This window comes from Lepisosteus platostomus, chromosome 4, assembly GCF_059453375.1.
Source record: "Lepisosteus platostomus isolate fLepPlt1 chromosome 4, fLepPlt1.hap1, whole genome shotgun sequence".
In the NCBI taxonomy this organism is placed as follows: Eukaryota; Metazoa; Chordata; class Actinopteri; order Semionotiformes; family Lepisosteidae; genus Lepisosteus; species Lepisosteus platostomus.
The window spans coordinates 25433596-25460829 of NC_142614.1; the positions used below are offsets into that span (position 1 = coordinate 25433596).

General features: G+C 38.1%; 1 protein-coding gene across 3 annotated transcripts in view; it reads right to left on the reverse strand.

Annotated features, from left to right (window-relative positions):
• Window positions 1–27234, reverse strand: part of tln1 (talin 1) — a 131623-nt gene that overhangs the window by 33222 nt on the left and 71167 nt on the right. For 2 of the 3 annotated variants that reach the window (XM_088629183.1, XM_088629184.1), the window contains exons 18-33: window positions 26647–26745; window positions 25595–25660; window positions 19308–19475; window positions 18449–18743; window positions 17652–17818; window positions 16589–16717; window positions 14770–14883; window positions 12898–13011; window positions 12334–12468; window positions 11012–11140; window positions 8940–9042; window positions 4957–5165; window positions 4441–4560; window positions 4028–4225; window positions 3197–3336; window positions 673–766 (exon numbers count right to left, since the gene is read on the reverse strand). In XM_088629183.1, coding sequence (XP_088485309.1) covers window positions 673–766; window positions 3197–3336; window positions 4028–4225; window positions 4441–4560; window positions 4957–5165; window positions 8940–9042; window positions 11012–11140; window positions 12334–12468; window positions 12898–13011; window positions 14770–14883; window positions 16589–16717; window positions 17652–17818; window positions 18449–18743; window positions 19308–19475; window positions 25595–25660; window positions 26647–26745 — 2280 coding nt within the window. The remainder of the gene's footprint in view (window positions 1–672; window positions 767–3196; window positions 3337–4027; window positions 4226–4440; window positions 4561–4956; window positions 5166–8939; window positions 9043–11011; window positions 11141–12333; window positions 12469–12897; window positions 13012–14769; window positions 14884–16588; window positions 16718–17651; window positions 17819–18448; window positions 18744–19307; window positions 19476–25594; window positions 25661–26646; window positions 26746–27234) is intronic. The other variant, XM_088629185.1, reaches the window with a different exon arrangement.

Consider the following 27234-nt stretch of genomic DNA (forward strand, 5'->3'; position numbering starts at 1 on the left):
CAAGATACCTGTTTCAGGTAAAGAATATGCCAATCACAAAGTCAAGTATAAAAGATACCTATATATGGCCACTACTTCCTTAATGAGAGCATATTCTTTCCACACTGTTTATCATACCAATTCATGCCCCTTAAAATTGGCCTTAAGAAATTCACTAAGGATTAAATTTGTTAAATAACAGGAAAACAAATCTATACAAATAACCCCACCTCATAAACAAAATGTATATTTCTTATGATCCTAATTTGCCTTCAAAACATGCAGATAACAGCTCTTTTAGCGGAGCATCACTTTAAGGATTTAAATGTGAACAGCTGTGCACTTTCATTTCATGACGAATTCTTAATAGAGATGACTATTAAAATGAATGACATCTCAGGAATGTTCCCTGCCTATCTAATCAACTAACAAATTCTTTTGATATGAAGATCAGCTGTTTTCGAGGCAATCAAAACCTGTTGACAAGATCACAAAACCAACAGAAACACTTAACAGGATTCTACTCCTCTTGCTGCTCTGCTCCAGGAAATTATCACATGGCTGCTTACCATCAACCTCAAAACAGGAAACATTTACTCTGCAGCAGTGCAAGAAAGCACTTCAGGAAAAGCCTTACACAGCCTGGAAATCGATTAAAAACAAGCAAAAACAAAAAACAAAATCAAACTGTACCTCAAGTTCCCTGAGTGCATTGTCACACTCTTTCTGTCCAGGGGCCTGCTGGGTGCACATGGTGATCAGCTGGTTAATACTGTCAGTAACCGCACTGCAAAGAGAAGACGGGGATGAGAAATTACATGCACAGAGCTCGAAACACAACTCTATCCAGCAGAGATTTCCAACTCGCCCCCACATACAGTACCTGGCAATGCTGCTGTTCTCCTTTAACTCTGATCTCTGGAGTGCATTTATTTCACGGCGAGCACAGATGCGTATGTCATAGAGGTCTGCTGAAGACCCTTGTTTCTTTCAATTTTGCATAGCACAAAAGCTTTCAAATCCGCTTTAGAGATTGTACAATTTCTATATTCCACCATAGTTTTTTCAGCTTTTCCAGGATTGCCTTTCTTGCGGAGAACAAAATGAAATAACTACTGCCAACCAATAATAGGTGCCCCCAGCAGCTTTTCCTTCTTAAGTCTGAACAATCTTTCAGAACACCCACTATTAGGAACACAGTGAGTAGTTCACCTACTTTTCTTTGCTGTGATGGGGTCCAGTGTAGCTAGGAGCGAAATACTTCAAATTTAAAAATTAATACTAGCTCATGTTCATTTATGTAAGCAATATTAATTTTTATTTCTATTTCTTGGAGTGAGAAAGAGGTTTTTGTCTAATGTGTCCTGTTATCAATGCAATGAAACATTTTTTTGTTTAATTTAATTTAATTATGTTTAATTTAATTTAAAAAGTGGCAAAAATGGTTTTAGATGTTTCGACAATACTGCATGCAAATTTATCGAGATGGTTTTATTGAAGGAATTGCTAGAGGTATGAATTGTATACTAAAAGGATCAAAGCATTAACTGTAATAACATTAGAAGATCTAAGAAATATTACAGAAAAAGGAGGTCATTTAGCCTAGCTCATTTGGTCTATAGTGGCTCCAAAGATCTGATCCAGCTATTTCAGGGTCAGTTTCAACAACATGGTTGGGTAGCTTGGTCCATACTTCCATAAAGCTTTGTGCAAAGAAGTGCCTCTTTTTCTCAAATTGTCCCCCAGTCCCCAAGTCACTACTGCTTCTGATGAAGTTCACCAAACTGATTTTGTGAAAGCCTTTCAGCATTTTGATTACCCAAATTAGGTTTAGAAATGTTATTTTCATCCAGTTTCTCAGTGTTGGACATACCTTTATGTCTGGAAAAATATATGGCTGCTCCTCTCTGGACTGATTCCAGAGCAGTATTATTTATTTGTAACATGGTGACACAATATAAAAGGAAGTCTTACCAGCAGACAACATTTTACATTTTACACTTTTAACTATATATATTGTTTTCTTATCGCTATCCCACATTGTCTTGAAGACAAAAACCCTATATCAACACGAACACCTAAATGTAATTCATACGCATCCTCTTCAGGCTCAGTGTTATGTGCCCTATTCAGTGTCCTATTATGTCTGCAGTTTACGCATTTGCTTCTCATATGTACAGTATACTTTGCACGTCTACATTATCATCTGAGTGGTGTTTGACAACTTGAATTCTGCCTAAATCTTTTGGAATTTAATTCTCAATTTGCTTACACAGCATTTGCTTAAGCTTTTAAGTTGGTAACATCGGCAAACTTGACTACTCTCTGTTCTTAGCAGAAATCCCTCCACTAACAATATCACCCAAATTTGAGTATTCACCCTTTATTTGTACCCTCTGTTTTCTATTTAATCAATTCTTAACCCAAACTTCTAAATTTCCTTTGCTGCTTCTACAATTGCTGTTAATTCTAAAATTTCTGAATTTTAACATTGTCTGCAAACTGGACTAGTTTTCGAACTATAACAAAATCTAGATTAATTGCGAAAGGCTTCCCAATCACAAAGGTTCTCATAACCCAGCTGAGCATTACTTTACATAATTAACAACTAATGATCGGCAGAACCTGACCAAAATCTGACCAAAATACTGGTGATATTAAACAGAATTTAAGATTTTATACATAAAAAAACAACACATTTGAGGTCAACTGGTGTCTAATCTTAGTCCCAGAGGGCAGGTGTCTCTGTAGGTTTTCCATTCTAACTTGGCTCTTAACCTCAATCTAAACCTCAACCTAAGCTGTAACTGGGACAAATTTAACAACTTCTCCCATATGCTGGTGTTTTAAAACTTGTAGACACAGCTGTTCTACCTCTGTTTTCAGAAATAATTTTTTAGAAGGCACAATTAAGGCTAATTGTCATCAAACAGAAATAAATTCATCAGATAACGCAGTCATAAGCGCTAGATCGTGCAACTTGCGTTGATTCATTCAGCTTTGATACCTGCACGCAAGGCACTCTCCAGTGATCCAATTAGCTGGCCTCTGTAATATCCAGTGATTCTGAGACAATGGGCCTGATGCAGCTCCTCCTCAGTATTCCGTTATTCACAAATGTGGTTATATTTTTACTTATACTTGCTTTAAGATGTATGGAGGAAATTCTGAAGGTACAATAGCTGAATTCTGAAAGAGGATGAGTGGGGTTTTTTACCGTGCAGCTGCCGCCAGCTGGTTCTTGAGGTTGGGGGCGTTTGGATCGGCGGACAGGGCCTTAGCTGCCAGCAGGAGCTTGCTGGACGACATGGAGATGGTCTTGAGGTTGGTGACCACTTGAGTCTGGTCTTCCTTTGACTGCAGCCAAGAGTGATAAGAGCAGATTCAATTACACAGAACCAAGTGTGAATTAAGTGCTATTTTACTTCACAGGCAGCAATATTTTTAACAAGTCAATAGAAATACTTCTACAATTAATTAAACATTTAAATCTCAAACTCACAAACCAAAACTTATATACAAAATATTACCACTATAAGCATAGGTACTTTATTGTCCACTGCTATGGAAATTGGCTTCTCTACCAGAAGTACAAAACACACAAGCAAAACATAAGAATCACATATTATGGGACAGATGGTTTGTATTTTATTTTTAATTAACTTTAAATTAAATAATAATTTAAATAACAATTTAAATTTCTAAGTTGCAGAATTAGCCCCTCTTGTGCTCACGGGACAAAACATAGATACAGTATGTGTGTTCACCAGAAAAAAAAAGTAGTTTTTCATGTTTTACATTTTTCAATCTAAATATCACATAAACTTGTGATGGCCTAAATACACATAGTAAACTCATGTACTTGGCAGCTGCTAGCCCAGACGTCTTTTTAGGAATTTGTATGTGTATGTTTGTGATTTAAGAAAATCATCATAAGATACTCCAAGCAATTCAGAGCAGAGAGGTGCCCAGAAAGTAGAATCCTTTGTCTAGATGTTCGAACATTGTGATATCTTCAGTACTTGCTGAACAGCCCACTGAAGCCCACCTGAGATTGCCCAGCCATCTCGACGCCGGCCTGCAGGAACTCATTGAAATCCTGGCCGAACTTGCCGGAAGCCTTGGCCAGCTCCTGCGTGGTGCCGCGAGAGGCCTGGACCAGCTCATTGGCTGACTGGTTCAGCCCAGCGGCAGCCTGGTTCAGGTTGCCCTGAGCTTCCTGGAAGCTCTTGGAGCTTGGAGGGAACTGGAAAGGAAAAAAAAAAAGATGTGACAGTTAATCCATCACTACTGTGGTTTTAAAGGGACTTTTTTTTAATTAGAGTGCTTATTAACAATACAGTACTTACTATTGCTTAATCCTATACAGTAATTCATTTGAAACAGTTATTTGTATTAACTTGTCCGTTCCTAAATGAAAACTGTCACATGTGACATCTATAAAAACAGACTTTCACTCACCGATTCTGCAAGAAGTTTTTTGCTGGCCTCTCCCACAGTCCTGATAGCATTGTCCACATCTCTTTGTCCAGGCAGGCAGTTCACACACCTGTTCAGGGCCTGCGACACAGCTTTAGCCACCTATACAGAACAAACAGGATATCCATTTCACAAGGATAATCTGCTTACAGTTTCTTTAATTGCTCCTTCTTTTGTTTATTTGTCGAACCACATATTTCCAAGGAAGGATTCATTTGGAAGACAGTTTTAGTGCTGTTTTAGAAGTAATTTTCAAATACAATATGTAGCGCATTTGTTCAGATTGAGTGTGTGGATGATAAATTGCACTAGGATGGCTAATTGAATGAATCCCTAAAGATAAAGATTCAGAAACACAAACAACAAGTAATTTTGCCAAAATATTCTCCCTTCACAGAAGGAATCCATTTATTATTTCCAATTCACACTTGTTGTATACCGAAACACTACAGTATTTCCCCTAGCAAATTCGAACCAGTTCATGAGCTCTCCACAGACCTGGGCCAGTCTCTGCTGGCTGTCGGGGTCTCCCGGCTTGGCCACAGCCCGCTTGGTCTCCTCAATCAGGTTGGCTGATTTGTCCAGGACATCGACGGCACAGTCCAAGATGGCATTCCGGGCCTGTGGGTCGGGAGTGTTGGCCGCTACGCCACGGGCAGCAGATCCCAGGGATCGCAAGGCTTGAGCCAAGTCACGCGCGGCCATTCCTGGAGAGGAAACACAAAGGAGGAGCTGATGAGGAGGTCGAGGGAAAGTGTTTTCATCTCAAGAGAGAGCAGCAGAAGGGTCCACATGTTAGAAGCTCTGCACTAGACTGGTTCAAACAAATCAGACTGACACCTGCTGCAGACAACATACCGCATTAGGCCTAAAGCAGACAAGACAACTTTGATTCACTTGGTTGGCAGGATAGTTATTCAAAGTTTTTAAAAATATCAGGCTTTAAATCAAGCCAAAGTCCTTCTCAAGAATACTTGACTACCTTGGTACATATGAACTTCAATGCGCTTCACTGAGAGCTCTCTTCAACCTCATTTTATCTCTTTATTTCCAGGAGTGCTTGGAAAGTCATTTGTCTTTTCACTTTTCACTGAGTATGTTTATGTAGTAGAAACGTAACATTAAATTTGTATCTGGCCAATTTTAAAGATAATGTAACATTTTAAATGACCACAAATAATAAAAAAGCAAAACCTGTTGCAGTGAGCTGCAAAAGTATTCACTCCCTTACAGTGTAGCACCATTTCCGTTGAATTACAAATGATGTAACTTTTTAAGAATACTTTTAATTCAAATTTAAACGCTTAAATAGAATACTCTTATGGGTGAAGTACTCTTCTGAAAATACAGCAAAAATCATCAAGAACTAAAATTCACTTTTTTTCAAAATTCAAAATTCAAAATTAGTTTAGCAAGAAGAAAGTAAATATCAGAGTCTGAGCAAAGAATGAAAAATGAGTGAATGTTACACCACTCTTGTGAGTAAAGTTGGTAGAAATGTATTAAAAAATATGCACCTGTAATTACTGCCAAAGGTGTTTTCACCAAATATTGACGTTTTATGGGGGCGAATACCTGTGCAATCTACATATTTTAGTTTGTTGTTTTTGGGGGCACTTTTTGCTGTTATTTGACTTCTTTCGCTCAAATTGGTGATTCAAAATATTCACTTTAAAAAATGTATACACTTCTTTTATAACACAGACATGATTGAAAGGGGGGAATATATTTGCAAGGCGCTGTAAGAGCTACTCAAAGTATAAGATGTACTTAAACATATTTTTGTTCAAGTACAGTAGGTAGCTGTGTCAGCATGCACAGGTCCTTCCCACCTGAAGAAGGCTCCACAGCCAAAACATTGTATCTCTTTTCTTATCCTTTCATCATGAAATAAACGTTTACCTATTCCTTTGCAACACTGTATTTTTTGTGTCAATGTGTACTGAAATGACTGTAGTTCAAAATAGCTCTAAACATTTTTTTCTAGAGCTTAGCAGACTGACTGGAAGTTTTGAAACTTTAAAATTGATCAGTTCTTTGCTTGGAAAGTAAACAAAAACACAAACTGTGACTTCATGTTCTGCTTCTTTTGACAAGAAAAAGCAGATGTTTAAAGGAAATTGTCAGGTAGGACGGCAGAGGGTCGCCACTTTTTCAATTGTAAAAAAATGACTAAGTCTAAATTCCCTGTTATATTCTCAATTCCCATATCTTAGTCTCTCTTCATGCAATTCCTGTTGCAAAAAGTGACAAACTGTTTTCTAGTATGATACCGTACCATTTGGGAATAGTCATATAAAGCTTTGCCCAGATACTATCATTATTACAATAAAAACGTAACCATATTTCCTGAAGAACATTGTTCAAACAATTAATGATTACGTGATGCTGCTATGAATCATAAATACCATTCTTGCTCGTGTTAAGGAAGGAAAGGGTACTTTAGAAGTGATACAATGGATTTTCTTTCCACTAAAAGGTTTTCCTGTTTGGATGTCAGATGGGGGACATCTCTACCAGTTCTGGGCAGTTTTTCAAATAACCTCATCTCTTCTCAGACACATAAACTTACCCATCCAACTGAGCTGTTTAAAATGGCAAAGGCCATTCTAAAAAAAATAAATGCTGGAAGTTCTTTTTGATAGAAAAGAATTTAAAAACTCTCTTTGGAAAATTATAGGAGAACAATTTCATTACTGCAATAAAGGATGTATTCTTTTTAGCTTTTAAAATTTTTTGGTGGTGTATGAGATGACAAATATTTACAATTCTGAAAACATTAAACTACATTATAACAGAAAGCTTAGAGAATAAAACAAAAGTAAAGAATGTCATTTTTTTATCAAACAAACCCTTTTGCACATACTCCCTGTATAATAAGTGTCATAAGATTAATACAGTACGTAGCATTTTCTATTTTTATATACCACACACATGACCTAAAATACTAAAATATTATCTTAACATAATGTCTTGGATTTGGCAAATTTTCTCCCCTAGATGTCATGATTCTCTGTGTTTCTATATGCTCACTCCACTTATATGGCACTTCTGTCTCCAAAATCTCATGTCTCAGTTCACATAACCTATCTTGTCTAGGTCTTAGTTTTAATTGGTCTTTTGGCTATTGTAACATTTTACTCTTAACAGCTTCTCTCAGATCCTCCCTTTGAGTCTCTGGCACTTCTCTTATCGTAAGTAGTTCTCCTCTCCAATCACACTTACTACAGTTCTAGTTCCCAGCAATTTACTATTGTAGGGACCCCAACTTTCAGTCTTTGGACCCATTCTCTGCACACATATTGTCTGGGTTTTCACTTCTTCCGTAATGGCTTCTTAAAGCACTTCAGTGGGGATGACTCTCAGATCATTGTCTCCCTTGCTTCCAACTTCTCCTTTTGCATTTCATTCAGGTTAACCTCGGAGACAGCGACACAAACACAGTCTTTCCTTGTCTGGCCTTCTTTTGTCACCTTCCCCTTCCTCACACTTCCTTGACATTCATTTCGCGATATTCTTGAAGTCACCCTGTCATTGCTGTCAAGAATCTTGGATCCCCAACCCACTCTACTTCACTCTGCTCCACTCAAGCCCTCGTCCATGTCCCATCTTGACTGCTGAAACGCTCTTCAGGCTAGTCTCTCCATTTCTGCAATCCATCCATTCTAGCGTGACCAACGTTCTGCTGCCTCACTCATTTTCTCCCTTCCATGTAAATGTTTGTATACAAACTGAAAATGCAGATTCCTACTTACCACTGTATCAGTTTCCCCGCTCTTTCCTATTTCCTTATTCTAATCAGTCCCTTTAAGCCCTCTTGCTCCTCCCAAGCCTTCTCTTGCAGACTAACCCTACAGTCTCCCATCTTCCAGAGTCCACTGTTTCTCTACCCTTACAGCTTGATGATGCAACAGGCAGCACAGGTACCAGGAGGAGTGTATTTCCTGGGCACATCTTGGAACCTCCTCAAGACTCACTGGGATCTGCCCATCTGTAGTCTACTTGCTATCTCCTGACGCTGCTCAAAGCCTCTGCTCCTTTTAGTTTTCTTTTCTGACTCATCTTCATTGATATATCCTATTTACCTTGACAGAGTATTAGTAATTGAATGCAGATTTGATTTTGATTGTATATGATGTTTCTTTAAATTGTACTACTGCAACTATTGCTTTTACTTCTATTCTATTTCGATTCAATTACAATCTTGATAATACAATGTCTTTGCCTGTCTGTTCCCTGGTTCCAGAGGAAGGGAATGGGATAAGGAAAATAATTACAAAACTAATAGTCAGAAGACTAAAAAAGAACATTTGAAGAATACATAAAAAAGAGTCACAAATAGGTTTCGCAAAGCACATGAGCATGATAATTATCTTTAGAAATTCTGTATGGTTTTGTAGATGTGTATTTATCATTAGTATTAGTAGTAGAAATAGTATATTTCCTTTAGGTATCCTATGTTAGAGAACAATCCGAAGTACCTGTGTAATTCTCGTTCCCTTGGGTCACTTCGCTGAGCAGCTGAGCAATGGCAGAACTCACTGCCTTGGTGCTGGTCCCCAGGTCTTGTGAACATTTCTCCAGCTGAGAAAGGGAACATATACATATTAGAAGGAGAAACAACCGAAGCACTTTTAAAGAAAGATGGTTCTAGATTAGACCTGCCATGGATGCCAAAATCTTACACCAACACTTAATGAGATTTTCTTGAAATGAATGGTGCGGAAAATTATTACACGTGTTTAATCCATCACCTTATCCTGCACACCATCACCTTTGCATGTTATGTATTTATTATTGTGAGCACCAACATCTGCTCTTAACAACCTCTTATAATATCCATCCATTTTCTAACCACTTCTTCCAATTCAGGGTCACAGGGCAGCTGGAGCCTATCCTGGCAAGCAGGAGGCCGCGAACAAGGCCAGGAACAGGATGCCAGTCCATCGCAGGGCAGACAAACACAGACACACACTCATAAAAGGCCTAATTTTCCCAGAAGCCAATTAACCTACCAGTGCATCTTTGGGCTGTGGGAGTAAACCGGAGGACCCGGAGGAAACCCAGGGGAACAAGGGGAAATCACATAATCTCCACATAGAGAGCACTGCTGGTCTGGAAGTGAAACCAGGGACCCAGCGCGGCGAGGCTGGCTAACCACTGATCCACCGTGCTGCCCTCTTATCACATCATACTTAAAATATTTCTCAGCACTGCAATATCAAAAATAGGTTGAGAATGCTGCATTTCTTATGTGTTTCAATATCATTTCTACAATGACTTATATTTAATTAGAGAATTATTTTAAGAGACACTGCAGGAGCAGACTTTAAGGGTTAAAAAGCATTCCTGCATTAACTACCCGTCATTTTCAGATGTGCTTAACTGTACTGTATAATACTGTTGGCACAAATCATGAATTTACCTCCAAGAATAAATATATCAAAGATTTTCCTGGGATTGTCCTGATTAGACATTTTGGTGTCCCCATAACACTCCTCTTTATTTCTAAATATGGTACCTAAACTAAGTTTTACCCAAAGGGATCCCAACTGCATCCAAGGTATTTGTTTAATTGAAAATGACAGTTTCTGGCTTAAACTCGGTAGCCTAATCAAAGAAAATTATTATGATTTGCTTCACTAACTCAGACAGAATTACTGAATTCATTGTGCATATATTCAATAATACCATCTGAAAAAACATGGATTGAAGGCACTTAAAAAGAACATCATACTGCACAATGAGCCATTACCTGTACAAAAAGGTCTTATTTATAAGTTGAACATTGAAGAGTAACAGAATACAAGAGACTAACTTTTTCAGTACACTACTGATGCTAAACCCACTGAAATCACATTTTAATTTTTCTCCTTTCACATTAGGAAAGTATTACTCTTTTATGTGAAGGTATTATTAGAAAAGTATTGGGTTAGCTTTGAATGAATCAAAATTCATCCACTTCTTAACATCAATAACCCATAAACAAAGTGTAAGTGTCATTGAATCCCTTTAAAAAAGTAAAATTTTGTATTTTCTGATGCTTAAAAATACGGCAAAACAAGTGCTCTTGAAAATCAGAGGAAAAGCATCATTTAGTTTTAGTCTCTCTCTAAGTCTGAACTTTTGATTAAATTCACCATAGGAAAACTTGAAAATGTGGACTTTGTAGGGATGGAGAGTGTGGAGGAAAGCCTCTTTGGGATAAGTGGTATGGTCATTCTTTCATCAATCAAAAGGAAGATGCTTACTCCTGGCAAGAGTTGTAACAACCCTAGGCCTAACCTAATTAACAAGTACAGTATGCCAGATGTGAATAAACCTGGGCCTGGACTCCAACATTACAGGGTGCTCAGATTGGTTCATACAGGCTCACATGTGCAAATTTAGAATGCCTGTCGAAAAATTATACAAACACTTTTGAGAAAATGCAAACTCAACACAGAAGGGGACCCAGACTGGATCCCAGCCAAGAACCCAAGAGCAGTGAGGAAACCACGCCAACTGTCAGCATGGCACTAAGCCACCCATAAAAGGAGGAAAGAGAACTCACTGTTTCGCCAGGCAAGGGCTTCAGCTTCCCATTAGCAGCTGAGGCCTTGGCTTCCTGCATGTCCTTTTCTAGGTTACGGACGACGTTCAGAGCGTTGTCAACTTCCAGGGGCCCACAGGCTTCCTGTGCCTGTGAACAGTTCCCCATGGAACAACATGTTAGGATTTGGACACAGTACAGTATGCTGCAATTTGCAGTAAACACAGGGACAATGAACTGTACAAGAACATCCTTGTGCTTATGAGTATGGTTTGTCCTACTGTACACTACATACTAAGCGTTCAGTGCAACATACGTGCAACCACTGGATGGCCTTCAACCTTTCACAGTTAACTTATCACAAATGCTTTGTTAGTCAGAAAACCTGCTCTTCAAACAAGTTTAATCCTCCATTTAATGGCTTGGATTTCATTTTATATTGTCTGAAGCAACTGGAAGTCTACTTCCTAAACACTGTTCTGAGCTTTGTTGTTGCCTCCACGCTGTAATTCTGCTGTATACAAAACATTACAAGAAGAAAAAAGGATTTTACCATTAACATTTTACTTGAATATCGGAGGTTGCATTCCAAATCCATTCATTAATCTATCTAAATTATCTAAATCTAAATCTTTCCTCCTAGTTCAACAGGTTGGTCACAGAGGGGGTTTACATCAATTTCCCTATGGGATTAATAAAGTATTATCTATCTATCTAAGACTGATTTTTAGCAAAGGTATACAGTGTCTCACATAACCATTCAACCCCTACAGATGATGTCCCATTTTGTTGAATTACAACAGAGGTATACTGTATACATTTTAAAGTGAATATTTTTAATCAAAACTTAAAAGCTAAAGTTGAACACTTCTATGGGTGAAATAAAAAACCTACAAAGAAAAATCGTGTGCAGTAAGTACTTACGCCTTTTGCAAGGCAAATGTTAAATTGGGTACAAAAAATTACTTAAGCAAGTCACAAACGTTAGTTGAGTGGCCACTGTCTGTGTGCAATAACAGTGGTTCACATAATTTCATAATACATTTGTCTCTGTAAGGGCCACAGCCAGGTAGTAAATTTCAAAATCATATTTTGCAAGGTGTGCTGGATTAGATATATTGTAAAATATGTGTAAAAATGTATTGTAAAAATAAAAGGAGAGAATAAAAAGTATGAAAAAGTTATTTAATACAGCCACAATGTAACAATTCAGACTAGCGATTTTTGAGGTGTATAAATATCTTGTATTCAATCACAGAATCCACAGTAACTCTGTAAAACTGAACAATGACAGGTGACAGGACAGCAACAGCAGCTGTTTAACAGGGGAGCTGTCTTCTCACCTTCTGCGCCGCAGTCCTGAGCTCAGCCAGGGCACTCGCCAGATTCTTGGCACACTGGCTCAGCTGCATGGCTGAGGACTGGTCTCCGATGGTAGGTACAGTGGCTTTGGCGGCAGTGACCATCTTAGCTCCAGGCTAAATAAAATAATAAAGTAAAACATTTTAGTTTCCAATACTCTTCCCAGTAACCAGATGTACTGTATACTGAATGTGTAAGAATTCTGCACTACTTTTAGGTTGCATAGACATGTAAGTAAAACCAGTATATAACTTATTTAAATATAACAAATATTACATAATAATTAATTATATAATTATACATTATTATAATAATTTTTAATTAAATAAAATACATTATAAAAATGTAAAACGATATTTTACATTTAAAAATTTTAAAATTTATTTTAAAAAGATATTTTCCATATTGAAACAGAAATATATATATACTAATATGAATAAATAATAAGAACACATTTAACTACACCAAATGAGAGATCATATATTATGCATACATATAATAAGAGATCACACAATCATAACATTCTACAAGAGTGCCATCCTTACTTGTAGGAAGTTCTGGCTCGCCCCAATGAGAGCCAGCTGGGCACTGGGGCTGTCTGGTTGAGCCTGACTTCCTCGGACTCCCTGGACAAGCATGGGGATCTGATCAGCAGCAACCTGTGAGGAACAGGAAAGACATTCACCTCACACACAAAGCATAAAGTTCATCTGACCAAACCGCTTGGAAATTTGATGTCCACTACACAGTGGGGGCACACGTTTAGACACAAACAGTCAATAATAACAGGAATGCCAGAACCTAGAACGATTCTTGAAAATATACAAAATTGACTGCTTCTCCTAGAAAGAGTGTTTTTTATGTGATAAAATACAGTATAGATACAATCTTAGTGTGTAACTGCGGAGGTACAGCATACATACTGTACATAGATGTATTCCATGATGCTGAACACAAAAAAAGACACAACAGCCAGTTTGCATGTTACAACAACATAGTACATTAGATTTAAACATAGTAGCTATATACTAATACCTTTGATAAACTAGGATTTTTCAAAGAAGGATGTACAGAGAATTTCTTCACACTAATTACATTATGTTTTGATGTGTAAAAAGGAGAATTGAATATATGAAGAGTACTGTATAACTGTCAACAACAGATCCATATTGTACATTATCAGAAAGCTATTTGTTTAGTATCAATGGTAAAATGCACACAAAAGGTCATAAGTGGAAACTACAATTAATTTATATCAGAGAACAGGAGGTACTTCTTTAAATAAAGGGTTGTGGGAGTCTTATCCCAGGTTACACACAAACAGGGACAATCTGTTTGCACCAGTTAACCTAGGCAGCTTTTGGGAAGTGGAAGGAAACAAAAACACAAAGAGACCCAAGAGCTGTGGAGTCTGAATTGAGTTTAACTCCACAGTACCAACCCCAAAATAATCAGGATGTGATTATTAATACACAACGTTCAAATGTATTCTTACTCTGGAAATATGTTGAAAGAAATGCTGTATATTTTATCACCTAATGGTTTTTAGTCATCTAGTAGTTTCACAAGGCCTCAAACAGAATACAGAAACTTCTGGAAGCCACCTTGATTGCCACTATTATTAAACGGGCTGAACATAGAATGAGTACTACATTATCATAGGATAAGTAAGAGAATTGCTCAAAAATGTAAAGTAAAAGATTATAAGCCTCAACAACTCTAGTGACAGCTATAAAAATTCCTCTGGACAACCCATTATGGTGTCCATCATAAAGATTGTATCATCTTGCCTAGGTGTCCTAGTTAGGACAGAGGAACAGATGGATTCCCAAGTTTTCCAGGATATTTTAGATAAAAAACAATACCTTCTGCCATGTAGATGAAGCTTTATCGCAAATGGTCTTTACAAAAGGAAAACAATACAAGCATGCAAAATAATGTAAAAGGCATGCGTAAATATAATTTAGGCTTATTGCTATGGGGTTGGAAACCAAACTCAAACTCACAGGCACATTTTTTAATTTTCAGTTTTGAAATATAAAAGCACCCTTTTCAAAATACTCTATAAACTCAAAGACATTTTAACTTTTGTATTTTTAGAATCGAGAAATGAGACATCAAAGAGTCTAAAAAAAAAACTAAACGATAACTGAATAACAGTAATTGTTGAGCTGAACTACTGAATTCAGTCATTCAGAAAGCTAAAAAAGCTAACCAGTGAAGATCGGTATGGTGGAAAACTCCAACAATTATATTTTTTAAACTCTTAACACATTCAGACCTTACTCATGTAAGTAATACTCTCCGTACTGTGGTTGTATGACTGTGAAGTTTCTGTTCTCGGAGACCGAGAAAGGTGAACGTTGACCTCCCTCTCACCCAACCGGAAACACTGTTGCCATGGCAGCGCTTCTTACCTTGCAGCTTTGGACCAGCTGCTGCTGGGCGGCAGGGTTCTTGTTGGAGGAAGCGGCGTGTTGCGCAGCCGCAATCGTCTGAGTGGCAGCCGCAGCTGCCTGCTTTGCAGCATTCTGCCGGAAACACAACAAACACCACTTTCAGTGGCACATCTCCACCATTCGGCCTGCACTGCCAGGGCTCGTGTACACAGCTTCCTTCCTAACACAACCCAACGCTCGGAGCGTTCGAAAGATAGAGTGCATCAAAAGAAGCATTCAGAAAAAAAAACTATATGCTGTACTTTTATATTTAAGACCTGAAAAAGGTTTTAACCGGGTAGAGCACATCCTACGCATCCTAAACATATCCTAACAGAAATGTTTTCACATCATTCAGGACTACCTTTACACATGTTTAAACTCGCAAAAGCAAACTGGTATAGTGATCACGCCTAAGAAATCTCTGCCAGGACTGCAGCAGACTAATCACTGTTTTCATATTACGTGCAGAACTCCATCAAGAATAAACCTGTCTGAATGCTGAGCTCTGTAGAAGCTGTTCAAATATGTGAGAGATAAAGAATAACATTAAGCTTCATAAATCAGTCACTACTTATGAAAGAGGCAAGATGGGATTAGACAGACATTCTTCCCTAAAATAACATCTAATCCCAGAATTCCCACACCTGCCAGAATCAGAACAGCTTCCATTCCTGCAGGGGGAGGAAACTCATTAGAGCTGCAGCCCAGTATATGATCTCCAGTCACAGACTGAGGAACAGGCTAAGGTCTCTCAATGTTTTATGCGTTGTATGTAAACGTCCAATAATATGTTTGTACTGTAAATGTCATGTTTATTGTACTGTATCTATTTGACAACACTCTAATTAATTAGTCATAAAAATATTTGAATTGGTAAGGTTTAAAACAGGCACTTAACTTCTAATTGTACATATTACATGGAAACAAAGAAAGGGAACAATTCATTTTAAAGAACCTGACACTGAATAGTACCATAAGGCAGTGTTCAGCTATATTCCAGAGAATTCTCTGTGAGTTATGGACTACATCATATTAGCTTTGAGGGATACCCACAACAATTATTTATGTTTGTTGATAAAACTTCTTAAGCAAAGAAAGCTGTTGCGTATATGCAGATCAAAATGTGAAATACCTCAGGTTACAACATGCATTGAAGAGCGTATGACAGCTAAAACCCTTAATATACAGAATATAGTGGCATGTTATAACTAGTCTGATGTACTGCAATGATTCAGTTTCACAATGTTTAAGTGTGGCCACACTCCAGCTGTTCTGTTTAAATTCACATTAAGGTTTAAATCTGGTAGAGCACAGTTCCTTATGAGGACACATGCTGCAGCGAGACATGGTAGTTACAGGTTTACAATCTTTCATTTAGAGATTGACTTTCCTTCATAAAATTTGTAGTAGTTGGAAAGGTATCGATTTGCTTCAGTCAAATATATGGCAATATGAAAGACTTATTCCAGTTGCCTAGGAAAACAGGTTTTGTCCAGTACCTTAGGAATTTATTTGAAATGTCAGTCTATGTTACCTACCAGTGTTATGCATGAGACAGAGAAGTGTAAACAGAACTAAATCATGTGCAGATATAAATTCAGATCTAACGATTCCACCTACCTTTTGTATTTACATGCAATTGCTTCACAAACCTAAATATTCTGCTGATCACATCTCAGTTTTGCTGGATAAAGGGCTAAATGCAATTTAAAATAGAAACTTGGGGTTTACAAGAGAAATGAGGAGTCTTCCAAGCCAACAGGGGGGCAAGCTTTCGTTCTGCAGTTGACATCACCTCCAGTTTGTTGATGAGTTTCTTCTTGATGGCGTTCTGAGCTGCAGCGTTGGTGGCCATCCTCAGACCCTCAGCCGCCTCCCGCAGTTTCTGCTGCTGCTCCTCGCTGTCTGGATTAGCAGCAGCTCCCTGAACAGAAGGGGATGGTGAAAACGAATCCCCCATAATAGGTATATGAAGGACTTGCCTCACTCCCTGACTAGGAGATTGCTCACCTCTTGGCAGGACCACCTAGGACACTACATCCTAGAACCTCACACCACTGAAGACTATAGCAATACCTTACATAACGCCAACGAAGACTTTAAAAAAACAACCACTGTAGGAATCATTGCTCACAGAGGAAATTACAGCATAAGTCCAAATAGGATATGTTCCCAGGAGCACGGTTTCTTACATGCAGTATACATGTGCGCATTTCAGAGGGTTATTACTGATGCTTTTACTATAGAATATACTGTAATTTAAAATCCATTTTTTAAAGAAAGTTTAATTTATATTAAATATATCATATCATTATACTTTATATGTACATCATTACAGAAAAAATGGATATGTATCAATATATTCAGTCAGAACTTTAATCTGCCTTCAGTCTTATATCTTGGCAGTGGAGGGAGGCTAATGGGAGGAGCTATATTTTCAAACATGGGCCAGGCTGTGACTTACAGGAATATTAATAAATGAAAGAGGTGAGATAACACTGCGCACACAGAAATGCAGGAGAGCCATTACAAATGGCACCGGCTGTACTGTAAACGGACATATCAGGCTACGATCTCATTGCCTGGGAGCTGGCACACCATTTTCAAATGCTTCTTCCCTTTATCACAAATAGCAGCAGGATGCTAAATTATCCTCCTGCGCTGAATGTGCTCTAGCTGCTTTCACCAGGGTCTGACAAACAGACAAACAGGCATCCTGCTTCTATACCGGTACTGTATATCAGCAATAGTAAAGATAACAGCCAGGTCAGCACTAATATAAGCCATGCTGGAATTATAGTACCTCTACGGCATCCAAACAGAACCAGAACTACACCATGATGGCTACAGGTCTGTACCTTGGCTGCTTCCACCATCTTGGCAGTTGCATCAGCGAGCAGCTTGGCTGCGGAGAGCAGCTTGCGGGAGTTCTCCAGGTCCGTCTCGCCTTCGGCGTCTGCCTTGATGGCGTTGACCAGGTCGGATGTGGCCTGGGCCAGGATACGAGCCTGCCTCACCATCTCGCCTGCCCAAGGACAACAGAGAGAACTTAACCTCACATCCTGGCATGCCTGCCCAGGTGGGAGAATGTCATTGGCTTGTAGGTAAAGAAACAGAGCTGGTACTTAACATTTAAATTACATCCCCTCATATCAATGACAAAAGGCATCCACAACACATTCGAAAAATAAGATTTACACAGTACAGGAGATCAGGTTATCTCAGCATACACTCACTTTGCATGGATAAGTTAATCATGTACTGCATGGAACCAATGTACACTTAACTCAAAATATGTTTTTAATCTTCCTCTGCTAAGAACAGTGAGGATTCTACAGTCGTTAGCATGGAGAACAATCAGAAAAGAGAATCATATGACTGAGGACACACTAGCAGCTACAAACCTGTCACAACGCATTTCTTTATACAGAAAGTTTGTTTAACGTTAAAATTACAGATCATTTTTTTTAATATAAATTAAATCAAGGCTTTTCTTTACCAACTAAGGTTGCTTATCTATCTTTATAATATTCTAGTAGCTAATATTTGGAGTTTATGCTGAACTTCTTAACATTGCACCATTCTATTGTTTTAAATAAAAGTAGACAACCATACTGCTGTAGAGCAGCAGTTTAAGTCCTTGGCCCCTACTGACCTGCATCGCCCATGGAGCTGAAGATGTTCTCGGTGACGTTGAGAATAGTGTCAGTCGCCTGGTCGTAGCGGCCAATGGGCTGCCCCCCGGTGGCGTACTGCTTGATGTGCTGCAGCAGGTCGTTCAGGGCCTGCGTCACCCCTGTAGCCGCCACCCCCACCTGCTTCAGCAGCTGCTCGTCATTGGTGGCAGCTTGGGAGGCCTCCACACAGCCCTCCACAGACTTGGCTACCAGCTTCCCAGCCTCGATCAGCTGCTCCTGGCACACCGGGGAGCTAATTGTGGGAGCTACCACCTTACAGGAAGAAAAAACAAGATGATGAAATAAAGTCCCTAAACAGCAATCAAGATCAAATACTGTAGCCACTTACTAAAGGAAGACCCTTCTGCAATATTCTACTTCTACATAACACAAAAGCCCTCTGGTACAACTCTGTCGGTTATTTGAACCTAATTTATACATGAATATGCACATAGACTGTCTGACCACATGTTACTGTATATAAGTCATAATATAAGTAATAATTTTTACAGACAGACCTAGATTAAAGTAGGGTCTACTCAGTGAATACAGGCCATTTGGGGTAAATTGGTAACATAGGAAGAAAGTATCTGCAATTGTTTAAAGGGTTATTAAAGTACAGAGTTAACGCAATTGTCAAGGTGCCTGGCGAAAAAAACTCCCAGGACATCACTATCACCTGCTGCTTTGTGTGTGTGCTTTACTCTGAATGGAAGCCAAGCACTGGGCAGCCTGCGGTATGAGGGGTAGTGGAATGAGCAGGTCTTGTAATGACAGGTTAGCATATAGGAGGGTAAGGGAAGCACTGCAGAGAGCACTCAGGGGCGTCCTCCTTACCCGAGTGCAGGCCACCAGCTGAGAGGTAGAGAGAGCACACTGCGTAGCTGCAGCAATCACGCGGTTCTGCAGACCAGCATCCTCCGTCTTCTGGGCCACGTTCTTGGCCTTGAGGACCAGGGCAGCCGCGGCATTGGCTACTGCCTTAGCCAGCTGCATCAGCATGTCCTGGAAAAGCAACCCCCCCCCCCACAGACGACAGGTTAGCATGATGCCGTGGGCTGGCTGCCAGAGGGCAGAAACCCATTAAACATTCATGGAAAGAAACGCTGATCCCCAGCATTTATTCTTGAGGGATTAATTACATCATCGCTGACCAAGAAACAGGGCTTTGGTTTTACTTCAGAACTTGGTTTGCTTGCCAGAAAGGACTTACAAAGGCCTGGAACCTCTCAGGATATCTTATCTGATGGCTGTCAGCTGTGTTTTATTGAATTCTATACAAATATATACTGAAACAAGGCACAACTGGAGAAAGGGGGAATTCTGTTAAAAACACATGTACTAAAGTCCACAATTCTGCCAACCACGATCCCTTCTTTCTGAAAATGAGAGCTCTAGATCAGATTCTGACAGGACTGGTGTGTCTTTAGGTTTCAAGGTCTCTTTAAATCAAGAGCACCTGAAGAATTGGGAAAAGCTCTAAAACCAGTAACCACCTTATTAAGAGCTAAGTTACTGAGTGAGACTAAATATGGTCATCAAAGCTGAAAATGAAAACAATCCTCCCAATTTAACATTGGCCACAGATTAAAAAGTTCGTATATCCCCTGAAATACAAGGAATTTCTGTACCTGCCACGGAAAATGGACAGGAAAAAAGTGAAATGTCTCTAAGTGTCAAGAACATGAGGTGATTAATAGGGCTGGCAAGCAAGCAAACTGGAGGCAGGGAAAAGTTCCCAGACTCAGCCAAAGGCAGATCTCCCCAAGTGCTCAGGATTCTTTCCACGTGAAGGCATGTCATCAACTAAGATTCACAGTTCGCCTGAATCAAAAATGACAAAAAAATCTAAATCAAGCTCATATTCCTATTTCCTTATCAGCAACACCTTGGAACTTCTATGTATTTAGCAGTAAGAGTGTGCAGGAAATCCAGCTCTTGTAATACTGCAGATCCCGTTCAAAGGAGTGCATTTCACCTTTGTTGACTGAACCGTATCTGAAAAACTGACAAAACGCTGAAAAAAAAAGTCTTCATTTTTAAATGACAAGAGCCAGACACTGATTTAATATGAAAAAGGTGTGCTCAATATGCAATTTGGAAAAGATATATGTTCTCATTAAATCCAAAAGGCTCGTTAGATGAAAACTTAATTAACTCTCAGCTTGATTATTCATAACCCATGATCAATGTGAACATCTGAAGTAGTTGTCTGGAAAGAAAATCTTTTCATATAAATTTCAAAGCCAATCACCTCATGCGTACCCCAGGTCCAAGCAAAACCTGGAACACATTACAGTGTTGGTTTGGCAAAAAAAGCGAACCAAGAGCAATGGTTAAAATTTGTGGTGTATTTTTATTACCTTACACCCCACTTTGTAAATGTAACTTCTGTTTATATGCGGTTTAAAAGGCACATCTGACGCAAAGTTCAGTACTATGCAGAAATGTTCTCTAAAGCAACACATTACTGTCTGTACTCTGGAAACACAACAGTCACAACATGAGTTGCCTAACTTTTTTAGACCTAAGTCTTTGTTTCCTTTCTATCTTAAAGCTTTCTACTTCCCAAAGAACATTTTTATGTTGGGAAGCATTTTATATACTATATATCACAGGAAACACCATGTACTGTGTGAATAAAACAGCACTGTTCTGTAAAATACAGTACTTTAAGGGCTGCTCATCAATACATTCTAAAAATTTTAAATCTCCCTTTCCGTAACATTTGCTTGTTTTATCGCATTCTGGAGCTTGATTTGCAATGATTAAGAATTTCAAAAATATCAGAAGCTACAAGATCGTGAAATCACATTTCTAAATCAAGGTCTGCAGGTTTCTTAAGCTTCCCCACTCTCTATTAACTGCCTACCCCAGAAACAAGCTTCTCTTTCAAGCTTCAGGCCTAATATATAGAGAAAAAAGGCCTGTTATGAGGGAGTTAAAATGCTGTGTGCAGCATCACGAATGTGACATCAATATGGAAAATAACTTTCACAAGGGCAAATTTAATGTGCCTTCTCTTGGCTACAGATCTTTTACATTACATTGAGTTCAAATGTTACACGTTCAAAAACTGAGCTCTGGAATGCGATTAAAATAAGTAAAGACGAGTTTTAATTCTCATAAGTTAATGATTAATGATGCTATTTTAAGATGTAACACAGTAGTACTTTAGTGCTTCTCATAAAGATAAAACACTGTGCTACATGTTGAATGCTGCCCAAAGGCTATATCTAGAGCCCTAATAAGCAAGCCAACCATTTTAGTATTCCAACAGGCAAGTACACTGGAGTCCAGAAAAACTGGGTTAACTTGGAGAAACAGTGGTACCCAAATTAATCTGACAGCTCCTTTTTCAGTTGGCTACAGTGGTATATACAGTATAACAGGCTTTCTGTGATGAATACTGCTAAAGACTCCTGCCAAGTAGCTAGTGTCTTCTGAACAGTAGTGTGTTCACAATGGAGTTTAGAAAATCAGGATTCTCCTCCAACCTAGCAGTGATAGCAGATATTTTCTCTAAAGTGTATAAAGTACAACCAATGTGTTTCTTCACTGGTTTCCAGTGGCACATACAGTAGATTACATAATATTTATTCCACAGAAAGGCAATTTATTCTATTCAGTGACGAGCAGTCACTCACACTTTATGGAGTTTAATATCTTTTCTGAACACAAAGAAGTGCTAAATATAAATTGGTTAGACTGGTTCAGAAATGTATCATTCACAAAGGCAGGAAATGATTAGATGTTAACACTGTAAAGCGTCCTTTGAACATTTTTTTCATTACAACAAAAAAACTGCATTTGCTCAGAAAACTAAACAATGTGGGAATAGTAGACTTTTCTCTGAGAATCGCTACACCACACATGTAGTGCAATATGATCCAAAAAACTAAAAGAGTATCAAAGAACAGGCTTTGAATAGGACAGCTTAGCTTCATACACACATGGAAGTCATTAGAGGAAAATAGTGTGCTGGATGGATAACTGAAATGGTAGGGTCAATGGAAATTAAATTACTCGCGCTGTAAACCTCATTTCTGAAAACAAGCACATCGCACACTTTGCATTCCTCTGGTGACCGAAAAAATTTTGAAAACGCCTCTTAATGTGTTTTTTGAGACTCCTACTTTGTATCACAATTAAAATCAACAAAACCACTTTATACCTTAAGCCAACGAAAAGAGATTTTTAAAAAAAGCTTCTGTAACTTAAGGGCACATATTATTTGAGCACTGATTTAACTGTAGAGAAGTCATTGCTTTGCTCACAGTGAAAACTATCTTTCACTGGATCTACACAGCAGTTTTATACGCTGCATAGTAATCATCACTGCTTTCCAAAAAGCCTCCCCAATGTATTAGTTCTATATTAAAAACATTACAGAATTAAGGTATATCAAATTTAATTGTAATTTGCTCAATTTAAAATTAAATATCTATACAGGAAAACCTCTATGCGTTCCTGGAAGCAGTGTGTATAAACTCTTGATGGTTGTGAGCTTTATAAGTTTGCAGACATTACTTTAGAATTACTTCAAAGTCACTTTTACAATCTAGCTTTAATTTGAAACTAATAAACCAGAGTATGAAACCATAAATGAACAAATTTTACTGCTGGTCACAAATTCAAGGATACTTCTTTGACATAAACATCAATGACACTCGCAGTCTAAAGTCTAACTGCACTAAGTGCACTTAGACATGTGATTACTGTACATTATACTGTATAAATTGCATGAAAATAATTTTTACAGGTAACCAATTCTTAAGAGGTTTCCAAGCCTGTACTTTCTATACAGTACTGATTTTAAAAAGGTACTTTCATATAATCTCCTTTAAAAACAGATAAAAGAAAACAGAACAGAATAAGGGAGGTCATTTCACCTCCCACTCTAGCGAGAAAAACTTAAATAGACAGTAACGTTATTAGTCTGCACCAAGGTTGAAATGCATGGATTCAAAGAAAGCAATTACTATTGCTATATTCCTACACCTCCACATAAACCAAAATACCTGCACTTGAAGCCACAAATTATATTTGACCAGCAGTGAAAGACAGAGCATAGCCGTAGATGTTCCGTACTCTTCAAAATGTTATTTATGCTCATTGAATTTCAACATGCCTCAACACATACTGAAAGTGACTGGAGCTGCTCTGACCATAAAGCTTTAAAAATAAAATTCTCATGTACCTTTGAAAAGACTGAGCTCAATATGTTAAGCACTTTCTGAAGATAGTCATAAGTTGTATTCCAAATTGGAAAACAAAAATTTCAAGTGAGCGCGTTCCTTCAAACCTTGTCCTAAGAACATGAAAACAAAGAAAGTAATCTCATTTTTTTTTCCTATGGCATGACGTTACCCTCACACACTTAATGAATAATTAATAATTTGGCCATTTCTCTTAATTCTATTTATCTTCAATGTGAATTTATCTCATTATATAAATGTTGTATCTATAGTTCAGCACTGGATCTGATGATGGGGAACAAAATGCCAAATGAAACTGGCACCCATAAAAACTGCAAATCTGTTCCCTATTGGAAAACTATAAAGCGCTTTTTCAGAACGTGACTCCAAAACCCTTTGCATTTATACACCTAACATACAGTACATCAGGTAACCCTCACATCAGCTACTCAAACCTTCTATATATGATAATCCATTCAGATTTAAGCCTTTTGTTCCAACCAGTAATGGCACCTGCTTCAAGCACAGGTTGAGCTGTGTGATCCAGACATCATCAGCTCGATGTTATGTCATGTTACTAGCCTGCTGAGAATCCCCTTGGATTGCCTTGGGGATCAGGATTCCCCAAGCACTGGTGTGCAATTGGCCAGTGCCATTGGGGATTGGATTGGGATTACTCATCCAGTGCTCTCTCTGTTGCCAATGACTGCTGTGACTCCTGTGGCTCATGGGGACTTCAGAAGCGGCCGAGGCACTAAAGCTCCTTGTAAGTCACTGCAGAGCTTGAGGTGTTTTAAGAAGATAAAATGGAATAAAATGAAAATGAAATAGGGAAATGTCAGATATATATCCTCAGGAAGTTGGAAAAAATCAAATAAAAGTTCCTGTTTGATATTATGATATTAAATGTATAGAGTTAACAAGTCATATCTACTTTAAATCATTGATTTGATACTTCATTACAATAGCTGGGTCCACGTGAATAATGCTATTATAATTAATCTCAACAGTGCATTTTTTGTTTTGTTGTGTTAATTTAATCTGAAATGTTCCTATTATCCCAAATACTCTGCTAATCCATATGGAATTCCTAGAGTCAGAGTGCAATGTTTTACAATACCTCTTGTATCACATTTCTTGAACCGCACTCCAGCTGTAAAGTTTAGAGTTAAAAATGGCATAAGTTTAGATACTGGATAGTCAGGTAACGATTTCATTACATTTTATTTTCAAAAGATTTCCTATCGATGACATGCTGAATTTGAAAAAAATATTGTTTTCTGTTTAATAAAAATATGATGATATGATGGGATTAAGATGCTAGAAGTGTGTACTTTACTGAAACATTCCAAGTGTCAATACAGTACAAAATCTTTTAGAAAAATTTGTGGCGAACGTTTTAGTGGCCTTTATCTTGAATGGGTGACCTTGGTACTTTATTCCACCTGGGTCCTTTTAAGCCAGCCTTTGACCCTTATTGTTTGATTGACACTTAATTCACCCTAATGGTGAAGTAATTGCAAAGAACTGAAGTAAAGACTTGTAATTGAAAGCAGCTCGAGTGCAGATGTTAATTCCTTCTGTCCTGCACTCTTTGGGAAATGGTTGGAGTATTCTGTACCTGAGAATAAACCAAACACTACCAAATTCAAACAACTGCTCTAAGCATGCCACCTGTGATCGAGGCCAGTTTCATTTAGAGACATCCCTTCAATAAATTAATACAAGCACAGACAGGCATCATTAATGGAAAAAAAATTAAGATAATTTGAATATAGATCAAAATTTTCTGAATGGTTAACTAATATTCAGATTGCTTAGAATTATGTATAAAGTGATTTAAAAGTGATTCTCAATCACCCCCAGATTTGATTGTTTAGTCAAATTTGCTGTATTTGAACTTTTTTTGTATTTTAACTTTTTTACCATTGTTTGACTATAAGATGTGTGAGTCCGCCTTGTGCCCCTGAATGATCCTTTACCTAGAAAAAACTACACAGCATTCACGGGAAAAATGGGTTATTTCAGTTCATGTTAAGACTAAAAATCAAAGTAATCTACCTAAAAAAATATAATTCTTACACTAACCAATTATTAAATCTCACAATTCTCATATAATGTATACAAACTTTAAAAAGCCAAGAAAAGCAGAAATTAACACACCATGTTAATCAAACACCGTGACTTTGAGTTTACTTTCATGTATGCTTTTCCTATTGTCTTTAAAAGGTGGTATTTCCTAACTATAAAATGCAATGAAAGTGCTTCAGTTTCTCAGTCTGTTGCTTTCGTTTTTCATCTGTCTGGTTTTGCTTTTCAACAAAAACCCAAGTAAAACAGGAGTGAATGGAGACCTACAACGGTAGGAAGGAAAATCTTCCCCATTAGTCTCTGTTTGCTGCTCTCACCAGGATGGAGCAGAAGGATAAACGGGCATAATATCACAGATAACCACATGTTTTGGAAGAGCGCAAATTAAAGCCTGTTTCCATGCCAATACAAAAAAAATGTTTTAGGTGGCATGTATCAAAAATAGTATAAAGAGCTGTTGGTATCAGCCAGGATCTGTTTCAAATTATAGTTTTTCTGAATGACGAAGCAGAAAGCTTTTTCAGGTGCAGCAAACTCAGGAGGCTCCCTGCGCACATCTACACAATCACCTGCATGAAACTCAACTGACTCTTTTATGGTACAAGAAAAAGGTTTTTATAATACTGTATATTGATATGAGCTCTTGGCCTTGGATCTTTTTTTTTCCTGCAGGTTTCCAAGGATACCAACTGAACTGTCTCTAATCCTAGCTGAAGCTGGTTTTGAAGTGTGAATGAAATTAACATGAAAATTAAATGTAAATTGTACACAACAGTAAAAAGCAAGCTACACTGCCCTCCAAAAGTATTGAACCACCTCAACTACAGTCAAGCAGTCATGAAGCCGAAACAGAAGAGGTTAAATGTTACCTACACAAAAATGCATACCTGGAATCTGGGGTCTGCATCGCTCTCGCCAATCTGTTGGAGGAGCTCACCACTGGCCTGGCCCACATTGCCTGCAGCCTGGAGCAGGTTCTGACGAGGCTGGAAGAAGGTAAACAGAAAAAAGAAATTAGGAGAATGTTGAAGCAAATTAAGTCAATGGTGTGCTGTGGTGGTTTTCTCACATAGCTTCTTTTGTCACATGTGTCACATTTAGGGAATAAATACAACCCAAAAATATACAGACCTGAAGAGATACGTCAGCTAAAACAGAAGAAAATAATGTGCTTGAAAACTGATGCACCCTCTTTATTTAAAAAAACTACCTGTCTAATGATTAGTCTTTATTTCCAATGGTATCAAGCTTCACTGCATGAGAGGTTACTCTTGAACCAAATGTGACAAGTATTCTCCAGTATCACAGGACACGCATAGTGTCTCCAGATGACAAATAAAACATGGCAGAAAAGATTATAATCCACTCAAGTTTGTAATTCATTTTAGTTTTTTAAAAAGACCATATCTACAAAGAGCTTGCAAATTTCATGCTGCTTTCCAATTAAGAATTAAAAAAGTCTTAAAATGTTCAAA